Source organism: Pseudorca crassidens, chromosome 1, assembly GCF_039906515.1.
Source record: "Pseudorca crassidens isolate mPseCra1 chromosome 1, mPseCra1.hap1, whole genome shotgun sequence".
Lineage (NCBI taxonomy): Eukaryota > Metazoa > Chordata > Mammalia > Artiodactyla > Delphinidae > Pseudorca > Pseudorca crassidens.
In genome coordinates, this window is record NC_090296.1 from 84,949,153 (window position 1) to 84,966,021 (window position 16,869).

The 16,869-nt window shown below is 36.5% G+C and overlaps 1 protein-coding gene across 4 annotated transcripts in view; it reads right to left on the minus strand.

Moving 5' to 3' along the window:
- The window catches only part of INO80 (INO80 complex ATPase subunit), a 128,809-nt gene that overhangs the window by 51,108 nt on the left and 60,832 nt on the right, over nt 1-16,869 (minus strand). For all 4 annotated transcript variants that reach the window (XM_067743657.1, XM_067743648.1, XM_067743636.1 and 1 more), the window contains exons 17-24: nt 16,623-16,707; nt 15,533-15,650; nt 14,525-14,610; nt 11,639-11,806; nt 11,275-11,408; nt 10,189-10,256; nt 9,360-9,453; nt 8,392-8,563 (exon numbers count right to left, since the gene is read on the minus strand). In XM_067743657.1, coding sequence (XP_067599758.1) covers nt 8,392-8,563; nt 9,360-9,453; nt 10,189-10,256; nt 11,275-11,408; nt 11,639-11,806; nt 14,525-14,610; nt 15,533-15,650; nt 16,623-16,707 — 925 coding nt within the window. The remainder of the gene's footprint in view (nt 1-8,391; nt 8,564-9,359; nt 9,454-10,188; nt 10,257-11,274; nt 11,409-11,638; nt 11,807-14,524; nt 14,611-15,532; nt 15,651-16,622; nt 16,708-16,869) is intronic.

Sequence of the window (16,869 nt, forward strand, 5' to 3'; positions counted from 1 at the left end):
AGGCTTTTGTAGAGTCTTTTGGCACCATGCAAGTCTCAAGTGAAAAATAACAGGGCAGTATGATAGGCCCATCAGCTGTACACTACCTGCCACAGTGGAGCACAGAGAACACACAGATGTTTTCCCCTCAGATACATACTTGTCCACTTAACAAGGGGCCGTTCTTTGCTTTCCATGCCTTATTTAAAATTAAAAAGAATACTTATGCTAACGTTAGGTCTTCATTACTTAGAAATTAATTTTCTGTTTTTGCTCTTAAAGAACACGTCAAACTCAGATATAGAGAAAAGGTCTCACTTAAAATGAAAGGGTGTAATGTTTATAGATCAATTGCTAAGATTGCATGGATTCTATTTTCACAGATATTCTAAGTAACCAAACAAAAAGGGGGAAATAAAATACAGAAAAACTCTGAAAACAATGGCTTCCCAGAGCTTTCCACAAGGGGTACTGGCAGCTCTCATGATCTCAGGAAATGATGATACAGATACTGCAGTTGCAAATTAACCTCCAGTGGAAGAGTTTTTGGAAACTTCCTGTTTGGGGGATTCTTCATCAATAGCCATTCTAAGCTCTCTAAGCATTTAATAGAGTATAGTGTTTAAAACTTAAAACACACACCACTCTTTTCAAAATAACTCTTTATGCTTAGATTCTTTTGTATATATATTTTTAAATCTTTTTTTTTTTTTTTTTTGACTGTGCTGTGTCTTAGTTACGGCCTGCGGGATTCTTTTTAGTTGAGGCATGCAGGATCTAGTTCCCTGACCAGGGATCGAAACTGGGCCCCCTGCACTGGGAGCGCAGAGTCCTAACCACTGGACCACCTGGAAAGTCCTGTATATTTTAAATTGCAAAATCTGAAATTCCCTCAATTTCTATAAGTTAGTTGGCTCACTAGAGTTGTAGAGTATATAAAGCTTTCAACACGTATAATGCCTAAGCAGACCATAACCATGACAACAGTTTCACTGGGACAGGAAATGAAGTTAATGCTGGTACTGTTTCTGCCAATTATCATTTTTAACATAGTATTTAACTGGATACAGTATAAAATCTGTTCTGCCTCCCCAAAAGATGGCTAAATGGTGTATTTCCTACAGATTCTGGTTTTTGTCTTTATTCTTCTGAGCAAAATAAGATTAAAAAGAAAAAAATTCATATGTGTGAGACTTGCACTCTAACCCTTGTAAAACTGTACAAGAAAGGAGCTCTGGTCAGAGCCTACAGTGGGGAGGGAGATTTGTGAGAATGAATTCATAAAATTTTTTAACTAAATGCTATTCCTTCTTGAACTCATCACCAGTAAAGCAGGGTAGAGAACAATGAGGTTAAGAGGACAACACAGAATCATGCTGGCTTTTGTTCTACAAGCATCACAAGAAATCAGAAAAGCATTCACGTCAAGTAAGAGACTTTAAAAGGCCCTAAACTTCGTTCAAAGTACCCTAAGTGTCATCTGATCCATGTCCTTAGCCTAGTTCCTAGTTCCTTGATGTTTTTGTACCATCCCAAAGGCACCATTATGAGAATGGTACTTCCTTGAACTCTGTAACACAGAATTCAAATTTAATATTCACTGCAGAGTAATATTCACTGCAGGGTAAGAAGAAGAGTTTTATAGGCACACTCAGTGAGGGGAAGATCTCACTGTTCACATTCATTCACGTCCATGGGTGGCAAGGAAGATGAGAGGATTGGATTAGACTGCTGGATATAACTCAGGTAGTATGTGATTTAAGATAGCTTACCACGAACAAGATGACAACATGCAGGTAAGTCAACATTCATTAACTATCTCCTCAGAGGAATAAGAACAAAGCCTTCACCTTGATCTGATGATAGGAAGCTGTATTTAGGAGACAGGCTCCTGGAACAATACCTACTACTTTTCATAAAACAAATGAAGGCACAGCTACTTTTCATAAAACAAATGAAGGCACAGAAGAGAACAGGATGAAGGGTTTTCTGCAATAAGAGGATAAAGGTGAATATGGAAAAATTAATTCAAAGTTAATCTGGTAGCTCCAAAGGAATTTTACTCAAAATTATTTTTGAATAGTACAAGAGACCTGGCACTCGCTTCCAATTTTAGCATTTCCCCTTGTCTCTTCTCTCAGGTTTGTCTGCTTGAGAATAATCCCCAACTTTACTTTTAAGACTGATCTTGAACATGGAAGCCAGATTCATGTTCTCCCATCAAAACACTGAAACATAAATTTGTGTTTACTTTACGTATTAAACAAGGCTACTCTACTTCACAGTATCACAAAAGAAAGCAAAACAAGGATTTGGAGAAACAGCATCTCTTCACCATTATGTTTACAAATAATCAAAGTTACATAATCAGAACTAAGTTGGCAACTCAAATGAAAATGCAAGATACAGAAAAAAACAGAGTTTGCAATGAAAAAAAATTTGCTCACAAGGAGTTAGGGCTTCTGAGCAATGAATTTCGGTTGAAGATGAACGGCACATATTATACTGCATTTGCAGTAGCTAATAAAACTGTGAACAGACAGGTAACATGGAGAACAAGGAGAGGTGATACCAGCATCCCTTCCAATTTATGAACTTTCATAGCGTCACAGTCAGAACCCATCTGTTGCCTAAGCCAAAATCTCAGAACAGGGAATACCAAAACAAACGTGGTAATGAAGTAACTAATACAAAAGGCATTGAAGCTCCTCCTTGCTCTCTCTCTTGAATCACTCACTCTGGGGGAAGCCAGCTGCCATGCCATGAGGACACTGAAGCAGCCCCATGGAAAAGTCCACACATCAAGGAACAGAGTCCTCCAGACAACAGCCAGCACCAACTTAACCAGGCATATAAGTGAGCTAACCTGGAAGCAAAAACTACGGCTCCAGTCAATCTTTCAGGTAACTGCAACCCTAGCTGATATCCTGACTGCAACTTCATAAGATTTTCTGAGTCGGAATCACCTACCTAAGCTGCTCCCGAGTTATTAACCAACATAAACGATGAGATATTAAAAATGTTCATTGTTTTAAGCTGCTAGATTTGCGGGTAATTTGTTATATAGGTATAGGTAACTACTACAGGGGCTAATATCCACAATTGATACCCTTTTGAAGATGTCTAAAAAGTAGCTTCTTTCTGCTGGTATATTTCTCACTCCCAAGAAATGCCTCTAGCTCTCAGCTCAAATGCAGGGCAAAAATAACTAATGTGCAATAAACTCAATGCATGATCAAACAAATTAGCAATGCCACCCATATTTCCCAACCTCCAAGGAAAAGTTAGAACTCTTCACAAAATTCTATTTTAAATACAGAGGAAGACTATACTTCTAATTTTAGGGTGCAGGACATTCCCTCAGATAACAAAACACAAAGTTCCAAAGGGAAAAACAACACTAATACAATGCACCAAGACTTACTAAGTCATTCAGTAAACATTTATTTAACCTTGTAAGTGCAAGGTGCCTAAAATAACCCGACCACAAAGACAAGAGGGACTATGTCCAAACATCTAAATTCTGTTCTCACACTTGAGGGGGAAAAAAGAAATGAAGAAAAAAAAGAAAGAAAAAAAGTAACAGAATTGTGGGGGGTTTTTGGCCCTGACACGCAGCACGTGGGATCTTAGTTCCCTGACCAGGGACTGAACCTGTGCCCCCTGCACTGGAAGTGTGGAGCCTTAACCACTGGACCACCAGGGAAGTCCAAAAATGACAGAACTGTTTAACAGCACTTTTTTTTTTCATGTTAAGCTTGGTTTCAGTCTTTCTGCACATTGTAAAATATTCTTTGTATTAGAGAAGTATCTTTCTATTAATTATAGAGCTCCTACCTGTATTCACTGGTTTTCTACCATACAAAAAGGATAGTTAACCACTTTTGCATCCCCTATCAATCATCTTTCGTGCATGTTTGATTTCCCTCTTAGCTGCCTTTTCTTCTTTTTTCGTCTTCAAATCTGAGTCTCCTCTCTCTTACAAACTCAGCTTTTAGTTAAAACCAACTGTCCCTCCTGAAATGTCTTCCTATTCTTTTTAACTGTTACACTTCATTACCTATTTCCTAACCAGAATCCTTCTCCTTGTAAATCCCTGCACCTGGGCCTCCTCTGTTATATCTGCACTCGTAACATCAAAGAGCTCCTAATTCATTCCTAAGTGTTCACTTTAAACTTGATATAGAATTCAGCACTCCCTCTGAATCCTCTCTTGAACTCTGGGTTTTGGAAGTTATTCCTTCACTGCCAATGCTCATCCATATCCAAATCAGAGTCCATTCACCCTTTCTTCACCATCTTTTGGTTACAACTATTTCTGTTGGGTCCTTTGTACCTGATACTTGGAACTTTGGTTTAATACCCTCCTTAACATGGATTCCCACATCCAATCTTTCTTGTTATCACACTCTTGAGATTAGTCATCAAGTACCAATGGCAGAGATCCCCACTGATGTGCTGTAATGACTTGAATGATTTAACAGCCTTCCTAAAACCAACTACCTGATTATTCCTTCCCATGGCTTGACAGTAGCCACCAAAACTTTATTCCCCCAGGATTACAACAGTATCATCTATTGAAGAAGGTGAGCCAAAAAAGGGCTGAAACTCCTGGTTTAGTATCTAAACCCCAATAGACTGGCATTCAAAGATTCCTTGGGAGAAAAGGTGACTTACCTTTCTGGCCTTTTTTCTCACTACTGCTCTGTATTTTGGCTCAAATCTTCAACTTGGAAAATCCTTCCTTCTACCCAGGGTCCCTACCACTCAAGATCCAACTTAAACAATACCATTTCTATAAAAGAGTTTTTTGTCCATTTTAACCTAAAGTGATCTCCTATCCTGAACTTTACCACTAATCATCTATCATTATTTTGGCAGTTAATTATGTTTTCTTTCATCTCTGATCTTGAATCATTTCTATTTTTAAAGTCCTTTTAACTTTGTGCATGTCTTTTTACTATATACATGAATGAGTTTTCAAACCAGAAAATAAGAGACCATGACTGTTAACACACCTTGCTCACAATAGGCACTGATGCGTGACACGTTTGTAAACAACATTAATTACAAGTGCTTTTTCTCTGTGGGAGTAGACTGACACTGGGAGGAGGCTATTATGAAAGAACATTAGAAAAACCCCAACCCTTAAGCCAAGATCACAGTCAATCACTGCAGATTCAGTCAATCAATAAGCTCTTCTGATATACATACAAATTAATGGACCCATTCACTCAATCCTATTGGCCCTTGGGATCAAACAAGTGAAAACAGCAGGAGAGAAAGAGTGAAGAGTGTATGGAAAAAAATAGTACTTTCTCCAGTAAATAGTGTGTCCTCCCCTCTATTAACATTCCTTACTCAATTAGCCTTCTTTTAACTGCCTGGATCAGTGGTCTCCAGAGAAATTACATGCAGGCTTCACAATGTAAATAATATTAATATGCTATTATTTATGTATCATTTTAAAAGAAATAATGCATAGGTATTGGCAAAATGGATAAAGAATGTTTTAGTAATGGGGACATAATCAAAAAACATGGGGCTACTGGCATTGCTGAAAAGAGTTTAAACTAAGATAGATAAGCTGATTCAAAATTTACATGAAAATGCAAAAGGCCAAGAACAGTGAAGGCAATATTGAAGAAAAACAAAGCTAGAGGACTGGTGCTACCAGTTATCAAGCCTTATTATGAAGCTATAGTTATTAAGATAAAGTGGTACTGGTCAAGGATAGACAAATGGACTAATGGAATAGAACAGGGTCTAGAAACAGACCCACACATATACAGCCACCTGTTTGACAAAAGTGATGCTGCAGTGCAACAAGGATGGTCTTTTCAACAAATGAACTTGGGTCAAAAGGATATGGATATCTGTAAGTCAAAAAATGACAACCCATAACACAGACTGAAAACCCAGTTTCTTGTAGATCCGAATGGTAAATCAAAACAACCTTTGGAGAAAAACAGAATTATCTTTATGACCTTGGTAAAGGCAAAGATTTCTTCAACAGGACACAAAAAATGCTAACGATTCAACAGAAGACAATATTTAGAGTGATAAAGTAAGCTACAGAGTAGAAGACATCTGCAATACATAAAGAACTACAAAACACCATGAAAAATACAGACAGACTAACAGAAAAATAAGCAAGGGTCTCAAATAAGCACTTCATAAAGGAGGTTATCCAAATGGCCAATGAGCATTAGAAAAGGTACTCAATATCATTATTCATAAGGGAAATATAATTTAAAGCCACAGTGAGATACTACCACATAGAAGGACTAAAATGAACAGACAAAACAATGTCACATTCTGGCAAGGACATGGAGCAACTAGAACCTCTTATACACTGTTAATGGGAATGAAAATGGGCACAACTGCTTTGGAAAACTGTCTGGCATAACCTATTATAGATGACCATATGCATACCCTATGACCCAGCAATTTGACTACTAGATATATATACCTCACAAAATACATATGAATTTTCATTAAAAGGTGTGTACAGTAACGTTCACAGCAGCACTATCTGTAATAATAAAAACTATAAGCCACCCAAACATTTTGCCTATAGTAACTCTTACAGGGAGGACACTGGGAGGAACAATGAATGGAAGTGGGCACAAAGGGGCCTCTGAGGTAAAGTTCTGACAGTGTTTTGTGAAGTTATCAAGCTGTATGTACACTTATGATTTGTGCACTTTCCTATATGTATGTTAGTATCTCTAGAAGAATAGCCAAGGCAATAAGAAAAAGGGTTATATTTTTTTAATATAGTATACCTATTACTTCTCTCTGTCTCTCTAATCTCCTTGGCCTGTTGTTTACTAAAGGAAAGCAAATGGTCATATTTTCAGAATCAACTTAGCTGCTTCTTAGACTCATGAATGGTGCGCTCTGTACCAAAAATAAAACTAGTAAAAAAATTTTAACTGTAGTAATATAGAGTACCAAATGTAAGGAAATTGGTCTACAGAGGTTAAGCAACTCTTCATTAGACATATCAGTATTCACTAGTAGGAAGTCACCTTGCCACAACTGACTATATTATTCCAAACAGGCCGGAACCCAATTCTATTCTCCTTCTGCATTAACGATCTTATCTTCAGAGTCCAAAAAAGTATATGGAGCAATGCTTGAGAAACCAACTGGGAAAACAGAAGAAAAGGAAATCATACGGGTTCTCCAGTATACAGGGGGCAAATAACCAGATGCAGCCAAAGAACATCCTACATTCGATAGCTGTATGACTGATGACACATTAAATTTTCTAGAGGATACAAAGAAAAAGTTCTACCTTCTAAACTTTTAATCTAGTTGAAGAACTACAACATATAAACATACAAGTCTCTTACTAAAACTCTCCAGTGTTACACCCATTTCATTCAGAATAAAACCCAAATCCTTAGCATTAACTTATGAGGCCTCACATGATCTGAATCTGCACCTATCACCTATCACTTATTTCCTATCCCTTTTCCCCTTACCTACTATACAACGGCAAACAGTTATATGAAAAAGTGCTCAGCATCATTACTTTCCATGGAAATGCAACTGAAAACCACAAATTCAAAATAAATGGGCCAACAATACCAGGGGTAGGCAAGATTTACAAGAATAAATCTCTCACATTGCTGGTGGGAGTTTAACTTTGAAAAACCATTTTGGAAAAATGTTTGGCAGTGGGAACTAAATCTAAACATACGTATACGTGATGATACAGCAATCCCATTTAGTTGCAGGCCGCAACTAACACCTGATGCAGCCAAATAAATAAATAAATAAAAACAGTACAATAATAAATTGTGATTAGAAACAGACAATGGAACACTTCATAGCATTAAAAAAGAATGCTACAGTGCAACATGGATGAATCTTACAGACATAATAATTGAGGGAAAGGAGCCAGACACAAAAGAGTACACACTGGATCATTCCATTTACATTAAGTTCAAAAACAGGGTAAAATAATCTGGGATGATAGCAGTAGAATAGTGATTACCTTTATTTGTTGATTTGTTCTGAACCAGAGGTTTCAAATGGGAAGAAGTATGAGGGAGACTTCTGGGTGCTGGAAGTATTCTATACCTTCATCTAGGCAGTTGTTACACAAGTGTATACACATGTATAAATTCAAAGAGTTGTACACTTAAGATCTGTGTACTTCACAGTAAAGTTATATACAAAACATATATTAAATATATATATACACACACACACACACACACACACACACATAAAATGTCTATTAAGTGATATGTAATAAGCTATAACACTACACTGCTCCCACTTCTCTGGGAACTTTCTGACTTCCCTCAGGTCTTCATTTACTTTATTACTTTTATTGATTCAAAGAAAAGGGAAGGGAGTACTAAACAGATAACTGATGCTGAAACAATTGCTTACCTTTAACAAAGGGCAGCTGGAAAGGTTGGGAAAGGAGAGTGGAAAATTAACCCCAAGAAGGAAATCCTTGTTTCTCAGATATTTCTGCTGGCTCTCCCCTTCTGGCTCTCCCCAGGAGCGCAGCTGATGGAGCCTGTAGGAGGCTTTCAGAGACAGGAAAAGAGCTAACCATCTGAAACAAACCACAGCAGACATGCTTATTCAGTGCTCCATGGAGGGCTGAGGGTAGTTCATAGCAGTGAGGAACCTTGTCTCTCATTAACATGTCTCTTTTGTAAATCTTGAACATTTTAGACACAGCTCTTTCCTACTTTCAGATAAAGCCATTTCATACTTTTGTTCTATAAATTCTATCTTTGGCATGAATTGGTGTGCTACTATGAAAATGAAAATCCTCTGTAAAGCTCCTCTCAGAATTAAGGAATATTCAACTCTATCACAAAAACTGTAATAAAAACATCCTTATACTAAGGAGATAGCCTCTCCTAATGAGGTCACTATTTTTTACACAAATACAAAGTAATAAATTAAGTAACAGCCATTATTCCAAAGAATAAGAAAAGAGAACTAAGCTTCCCTGAATACGTAAGGCAGGCTATGCTGCAATCACTACTAACTAAAGGAATCATCAGTCATCATTTGCCCTGTAGAAACAAATAAACAAAGTAGTCTACCTAGAAATTAAGAAGAATTGAAGACCTTCTGGTAGCATTTGGGAGAAGAGCCTAAATAGTTTTTATTTAAGGTATATCACGAAGCATCATGCAATTATTAAAGGATCAAAAGTATGATTTCCTTATAAAAATTTTAATTCTTTTTTTTTTTTTTTAAATTTTAATTCTTAACAATACAAAAAGAATGAGAGGCTCTGTAAGATGACATAATAGTAAATATTTAATTTCACAGTATTCGACCTTCGCCCCTGATTATTCCCAACTGCTCTCTCAAACAATGAGCAAACTTCTCACCTGGCCAAAAGTCCCTGAAGCATGAGGTTTGCCATTTCAGCTGGAGATACATCAATAAAGCGAAGGAAAGAGAAACAGCTTTCTTCATTAACACCTGGAATATCAAAGGACAAAGTTAAACCCAACAGAAAACCAAGAGGCAATACTCAACTAAAGCCTGCTGAACTGCTGAATTTTGACTTAAGAATCAAAAACTATTTTAAAGGTTCCAATACAGCCACTTTGATATTAGACAGTATGTCATATTTTTGTACTACAATCATAAGTAGAAGAGGCAGACCTATGAGATATGGCATATATGGGCCAGAGTGGAGTTGGCTCATCAGTTACCTCTGGGGTTTTGGATTCTTGGCTAACTGCCTTCCTCTTTTTATCGTGCCAGGAAAAAAAAAAGAAAAGGAAAACACAGAGGTGTTTCTGAACCTCTGCCTTAATACTTTGGACAATGCTCAAAGTCGAGCAGCTTCCTTTCCTTAAACTAAGGAGGAGGGACCTAAGAGTCCCACACTAACAAGAGTCCTGCATTGTCTCTATCACACCTCTATTCAGAGGGTGTAAAAAATTCTTAAGAGGCAGGTATAAAATAAAGATGGAAGGTCAATCAAAATGGAAAACAATTAATCCAAAAAAAATTTTTATTGCTTCCTGTTATAGTCAAAAAGCCTAGCATCTATAGATGAAGACAACTAATTTACTTAAATCTTATCAAGACTTTATAAATAAAGGCCTAGAATTCACGCAAAGCCACTACTAGTTCCAACTTAGCAAAACAAAGAGCATCCTGATAAATCCTTGGCATTCTTCCCTTCTCAAATATCAAAACACCTACCTTTTCTGTGAAACAGAGACTGCTGGACATAGTCCGGTGCAAATGGAGAAAGAAGAACCCTTAACCACCTGTAAAGTAAGTAAATAAAATAAATCCAAACCCAAATATAAATATCAGGAACTTAACTAAACTGGAGGTTCCAAACTAAAAGAATCATTTAAGGTTTGAAACTGTTTCTACTTCTGAGAAGTTTGTTGCCAGACAAAATCATAACATATATGTCAGAAAGTACTAAGTACTTAATAAAGGTAGTAGATTATAATACAAGTTCAAAGTGGTCTCATTTTATTTCAGAGAAGCACAACTCTAGCACTGCAAGTTGCTATATACTATATTAAACAAAAAGCACTACAACTCTGGTTGTTTCCCCCTGCCCATCTAGTTAAGTACTCGCCTGAAGCTATCACAGACAAAGAATTCCTAAAATGAAACCCAAGAAATGTGTCTCAATTTCAATAATATCAGGCTAGATGTTGTTGATGATTATTTTGAAAGTACTGTTTATATTGTCTCTCTACAGAAGGAGCGTTCTAAATCTATGGTTCTCAAGTGCAGGTGTGCACAAGAATCCTTTGGGAGCTTGTTTAAAAATCCAGAAGCCAGGGCCACCCTCACTCGGAGGTGCAGAATGTACATACACAGCCATTTTCTGAATGGAAATGGTTTCTAGCATATTACCATTAACAATCACTTCATTTTTACCAAATCTGTGACTGCTGATTCTGGGAAGAAGATAAATTTGATTAATTTGAAATCCAATCAGTTCTTCCACAAGTGCTATTCCAAGTGTATAAACCATCACAAAGCCATTTCAGTACTGAGGCAGAGACATTTGCTGATCTCTCTTGGTACAAGTACATATTTGTACACAGGTGCACATTCCTCACTCAGAAAGGCAACTGGAAGTGCCAGTTAAATTCCTGATAGTGCACAGATCCTATCACAAGATCCCTCAACAAATAGTGGTCCACCCATTGCTTAAATACCTCGTTGTGAAACTCACTCTCAATTAAATTTATCTAAGCCACAAAACCCCAAATTATACAAAAACACTCTTAGAGCAAACAGATATTAATATTTGCTCACCTGTCTCGTGAATGGTTGAAGACCCTGATCTGTCCATGACGGTAGATAAACTTTGAAATCTGGTATGGCTTTAGGGAAATATGAAATGGAGACCAAGTTTCTTGTCGTTCAAATAACTCTGGGTGATTACACACCTAACAGGAAAGGAAATGATAAGACAGTATTGTCATGTGCAGACATCACTCTATGAAAACGATGGAGGAATCCCAAACCCTACATGTTTACCTTTATGAATATATACTTTCCCATTTTCATCCTTTTTTAACTGCCTTTGTTTATTTGGCATCAAGGCAAGATAGAGCCTTTTTTCTTGAAGTGGGTTAATAATAAAGACAACTCCAAGGCAGCTGACATAAGCTCTTACCTTCCTAAACTGCATGACCAGATTCATGAGGCTGCTGGTGGTTGTCTGTGCTTGCTGGGTAGAGCCCATAGAAGACTGCAATAAATCCTCAATGGAAATTTTGTTCTTTAGTGCCTGATATAGCAGCTTCTGTCGGCTGGTCAGTTGGCAATACATTAGAATCTCAATCTAAAAATCAATAAGGACATTTATATTTTGAAAAGAGTTTGTAAGAAAACGCAGTATCAGCATAAAGTTGGAAACTCATGCAAGGCAGATTATGATTGGAAAAAACAATATACATATTTCTAGAAACTCAGTATCTCTATAAACCTGTGATATGGCTAATTATCCAGAAAAATGTGCCTTCTTTGACCCTCTTCCCTTGTCACTCACTCTACACTCTGTCCCTGGGCGACCTCTTCCATTTCTAATAACCCCAACTACCGTCCATCACAGTGACTTGCAAAAATATATTTCCCAACATCCCCCGCCCAATATTTCCAACTACCTACCATAATAGTATCACTCAGAGTCTGCAGCAATTGCATTTGTGACATATCAGAAAAAAAATCTCTTTCACTATTTACTTAATTTATTAACAGCATTATCACTCAGTTGCCCAAACAGAAACTTCAGTCACCTCTGATTTTTTCTCTCTCATACCCCATGTTCTATCATTTCCTAAGTCCCTCAACTCAACCTGGAAATCTACCTCTAACCACCTTTTCTGACCATTCCCATTGCTTTAATACAGGATCTCATCATATCTAATCTATACTATTACTGTGGGAGCTTCCTGCCTCTAGTCTCTCCTGGTTCCAAGAAACTTTCCATACAAATCTTATAAGGTACTGAACTGCTGAAAAACCTTCAATGTAAGTTACTGCCTATAGTAAAATATTAAAAATTCTCCTGTAGGCAGAGGCCTCCCATAATCTAACTCACCATATTATCCCAATCTCATCAAGTCCTCCTATATATATTAGCTACAACAGTCTGAATAATGTTTGCCAAACATGCTGCCTATTTGAATATTGTTCTACCTTTGTTCACTCTTGTTGCTTAGCACCCCTTCCTACCATATTTTCCTAGTAAATGCCAACTCATTATTCCAGATCTAGCTCACATGTCATCTCTGCTTTGATACCTTCTCTAACCTTCCCTAATAGAACTACTCCCTTATCTATGTTCCCATTATATTTCACATAGATAATCATTGCATATCTTACGATACAGTACTAGCTATTTATGTATTCATCCCCCTTGGAAATCTGAATAGAACCTGGAAGCTGCATCTCTACGGACCAGTTGCTGGCAGACAGTAAGAGTTCAATAATACTACTGAACTATACTACTGAACTATACTATAAATACTATTGAACTATACTATGAATACTATTATTTATTGTATTATAAATAATATACTATTTAATAACAGATTAGAAACATTACTGATGTTTAAGAAATTTATACTCTGCACAGTGGTTAAGAACCATACGTCTTTTGATCACCTCCCTAATGACCACTAAATAACAGACATTATGATACTGCTATTGTTTTTAAGCTGTTTCTGATATAAAGGCCTCAAGGATCCATTTTTTTATAAAGTGCTTTCTATCAGGTACACATCTGTGTGAACTACTATTCAGTTAAAATCAGCCAGTTTCACAAAGCAGCCATAAAGATTTTTTTAAAAGGAATAAAACAAAGGTACACTTCTATTCCTTTTTTTTTTATTTTTTTTTTATTTTTTTAATATATTTTTTTTATTCCTCTCTTTGAAGGTGTACATCTCCACCACAATCTTGTAAGAGAGTTACTAATTTCAAAATGATCCAGCCTTCTGGCAGTGACAGAGAGAATCACCTGATATTATCAAGAACTTGGAAAGATGCTTTTTATATAGACAGCAGAACTGTGAGGAACAGGTGCAATCTATGGGAGATGGGAAAATACCCCAAAGGACTGGGAACTGGGTGAAAAAAGAAGGAAGGAAAATATGGGGAGGATTCACAAGAGATAATAGAAAACTACAGAAGTCTGGTAAGATCCAAAAAAACATTATTTATAAACCAAAATTACTGACTTTTTATGAGAAAAAATATTACAACCCAAAACACATTAAACTTCTAAATCTATCTCTCAGTCTGCAGAAATACAGGAGACAGAGGAACATGTTAGACAACACCACAATGATGCAACCAGCAAAATCCAGTATGTGGGAAAACTCTACAGGACAAACAACTCGGTTTCTTCAACAAAGAATTGCAAGGGGAGAAAAAGTAGGGTGGGACTAAAAGATGCTTAAAAGACATAGCACCCAAATACTATGTGTGGACCTTGCTTGGATTCTGGTTTCAAAAGCTGAATACTTTTTCAAAGAGACAGAAAGAAAAAAGCATACACAAAGACAACTGGGAATATCTGAGCACTGACTGGATATGTGATACTACAATGAAATAACTGCCTTTTTTAGTAGAGGTGATAATGATATGTGAATATGTATTTTAAAAAACACCAAATCTTTTAGAGACACCCATGAAAATATTTATAAATGAAACAAAAGACAACTGGGATCTGCTTCAGAATAATGCAGAGGGGTGAAAAATTGTCATGAGTTGATCATTTAAACTATATGGAGTTCATTATACTCTTTTTTCTACTTTTGTAATGTTTCAAACTCTCTGTAATAAAAAGTATAAAACAAGAAGAAGAAAAAAACTATTACTTGCCTTCATTATTTGACTCATTTTAAGTCTTCTTTGACCCTCTCAAGTTTAAAGGTCTCCTATCAATCAAACTAATTACCCTTCAACTAAACATTTACCAAGGAATTTCTTTTCACCCTGGAACCCTAGGTTGGTGCCCATTAAGGCATAAACTCACAAGGTCTTCTTTCCTTACCTTGTCAGACAATTCATTTTCCACATCTTTCTTGATTCTCCTCAGCATAAATGGCTTCAAGATCATGTGTAAGCGAGAGAGTTGATCTGAAATGCCAGGAGCCCCACCGACAAATAATACATTATATCAATTTAACACAAACAAAAGAAATATCATGACCACCCTTCACTAAACCATTCTAACACCTTTTGGCTCAATGATTTTCTACAAGAAGACAAACAATCGCAAGGAGGAAGCCAAGGGATCTGAACTTTCCACAATGTCTTCCTGGAGTCAATTGTGCAAATGCATTTTGCTCTCATTTACTCAAACCAGTAAGGATGGCTTTGTTTTTATTAGAATTCACCTTTACAGTGTTTTAGGAACATTCTATCAATAATAGGGTTCTCAGACAGGTCTAATGCAAGCTATCTGGGACTCCCAGTGTTCCCCAAAAGTCATTTTTTCAATGTATATCAGCAAATGAACAACATGTAGTATAAGAAATTACTTAAAGACTTTTCTAATAGTTAGTAGGTGGCACTTCATGTTATGTAATAATACCTCATAACTCTCTTAAAATATTAGTCAAGAGGTAAAAAGAAATTGATAAACAAGGTTAAAAAATGTTTACAGAAGAAACAAATCCTAATATATAGAGAAAATAACAAAAATTATCCTTCTAATATTTTCTGGTTTTATCACAGGCAAAAAGTCTTACCCCATTCCACAAAGAATATAAAATTTTTCAGGATCTACGTGGAAAATGAGGATTTCGTAATCCAAAATGTGAATTTTGCCTGTTCTGCCTTGATCAGTCAACACTACAGGAGCATCACTTGAGTTAGTCCTTTTTGGACTCTTTTAAATATGTACAAAGCACATAATTATTTTAAAAGAGAAAAAACTTTTCTCTCAGATCCTTCTATGCATACCAGAAGAAAAATTCTTCATATACAAGAAAATACAGAATTATGTAGTTGCCTACACTAATAGGTAGAAAGAATGAATGTTCATAAAAGTACTCACTCTCATCTATGGCAGATTTGTTTTCAGCGTGGCTCTCAATGTCCTTGGAAAACCATTCATTAAATTCCTCATGTGAATCAAATAATGTTGGCATAATGAAATGCAGCAGAGCCCAGAGCTGGAAACAAACAAAAAGCAAAATAACTATAGAGCAACAAAACGACAGTATGTGAAGACATGATGAGAGTTTGGAGAGAGAAAGAGTGAAGTTGCAGGTCTGTGTATCTGTGTCTAGGAGCATGTGTATGTGTGAGTAAGTGAGAGAGAATGAGTGTGTAAGCACACTGCCTCATCAACCAACTCTAATTCTATAAGGTACTATAGCAAAAAACTATTTTTCAATTAATTTCCCACTGAAAGTCTGAAAGCGCAAGTCCTGCTCAGCTTGTGCAGTGAGATAGTTTAAAAGATCTTATATAAAGATCCATTCCACAACTGAACACAGTCTGAGGCAGCATAACTTGCTAATAATAACTCTAGATCAGGGGTCAGCAAATTACGCCTTGTGGTGCCAAGTCTGGTCTGCCATCTATTTTTGTAAATCAAGCTTTATTGGAACACAGTCACACCTATTCATTTATATCTATCTATATATATATAGCTGCTTTCACATTACAATAGAAGGTTGAGTAGCTGTGCAGTGACTATATGGCCTATAAAGTCTAAATATTTATTATCTGGCTCTTTACAGAAAGTTTTCTGACCCCTATTCTAGAAGATAAAATTATCTTCCCCAAAGAAAGAATTTTAGCTCCTCTCAGTGTCAAAGAATATTACCTTTTTATTCTAGTATAAAAATATCTCTGCATTAGATGAGTAGCATTCTTAATGTGATTATGATTTATTATATAAGAAACAAAGGAATAAAGAAATTTATTTGCCTTTTGCCAGAGAATAAGAAAATAGTAATGATGCCCCCCCCAAAAAAACCACTTAGGGCAAGCCATGGTCAAATTCTTCCTTTTATGTGGGGATTGTAATTTATACAAAGCCGTAACACTCCAGGTAGGCATGGGTAAAGAATTTTATTCTGTGTTGGAGCCACTCTGTTTAATGCAGACATAAAACTGAGGTCTTTACTAGTGCCTACCTCTGCCATGGTGTTCTGAATGGGGGTCCCAGTTAGCAAAAGCCGATTCCGACACTGAAACTGCAAGAGTATCTTCCAACGAACACTGTCCAGTAAGATGAATTACAAATTCCAAGTTAGCAGTAAATATTCACCCTATTGAGACCCCTTATTTCTAAAAATGCTTTTCAAAAAAATAACAAACACTCAAAATCAAGGATCAATACTCTACCATGAACACAATTGAAAAATATTACTCAACAAAGCT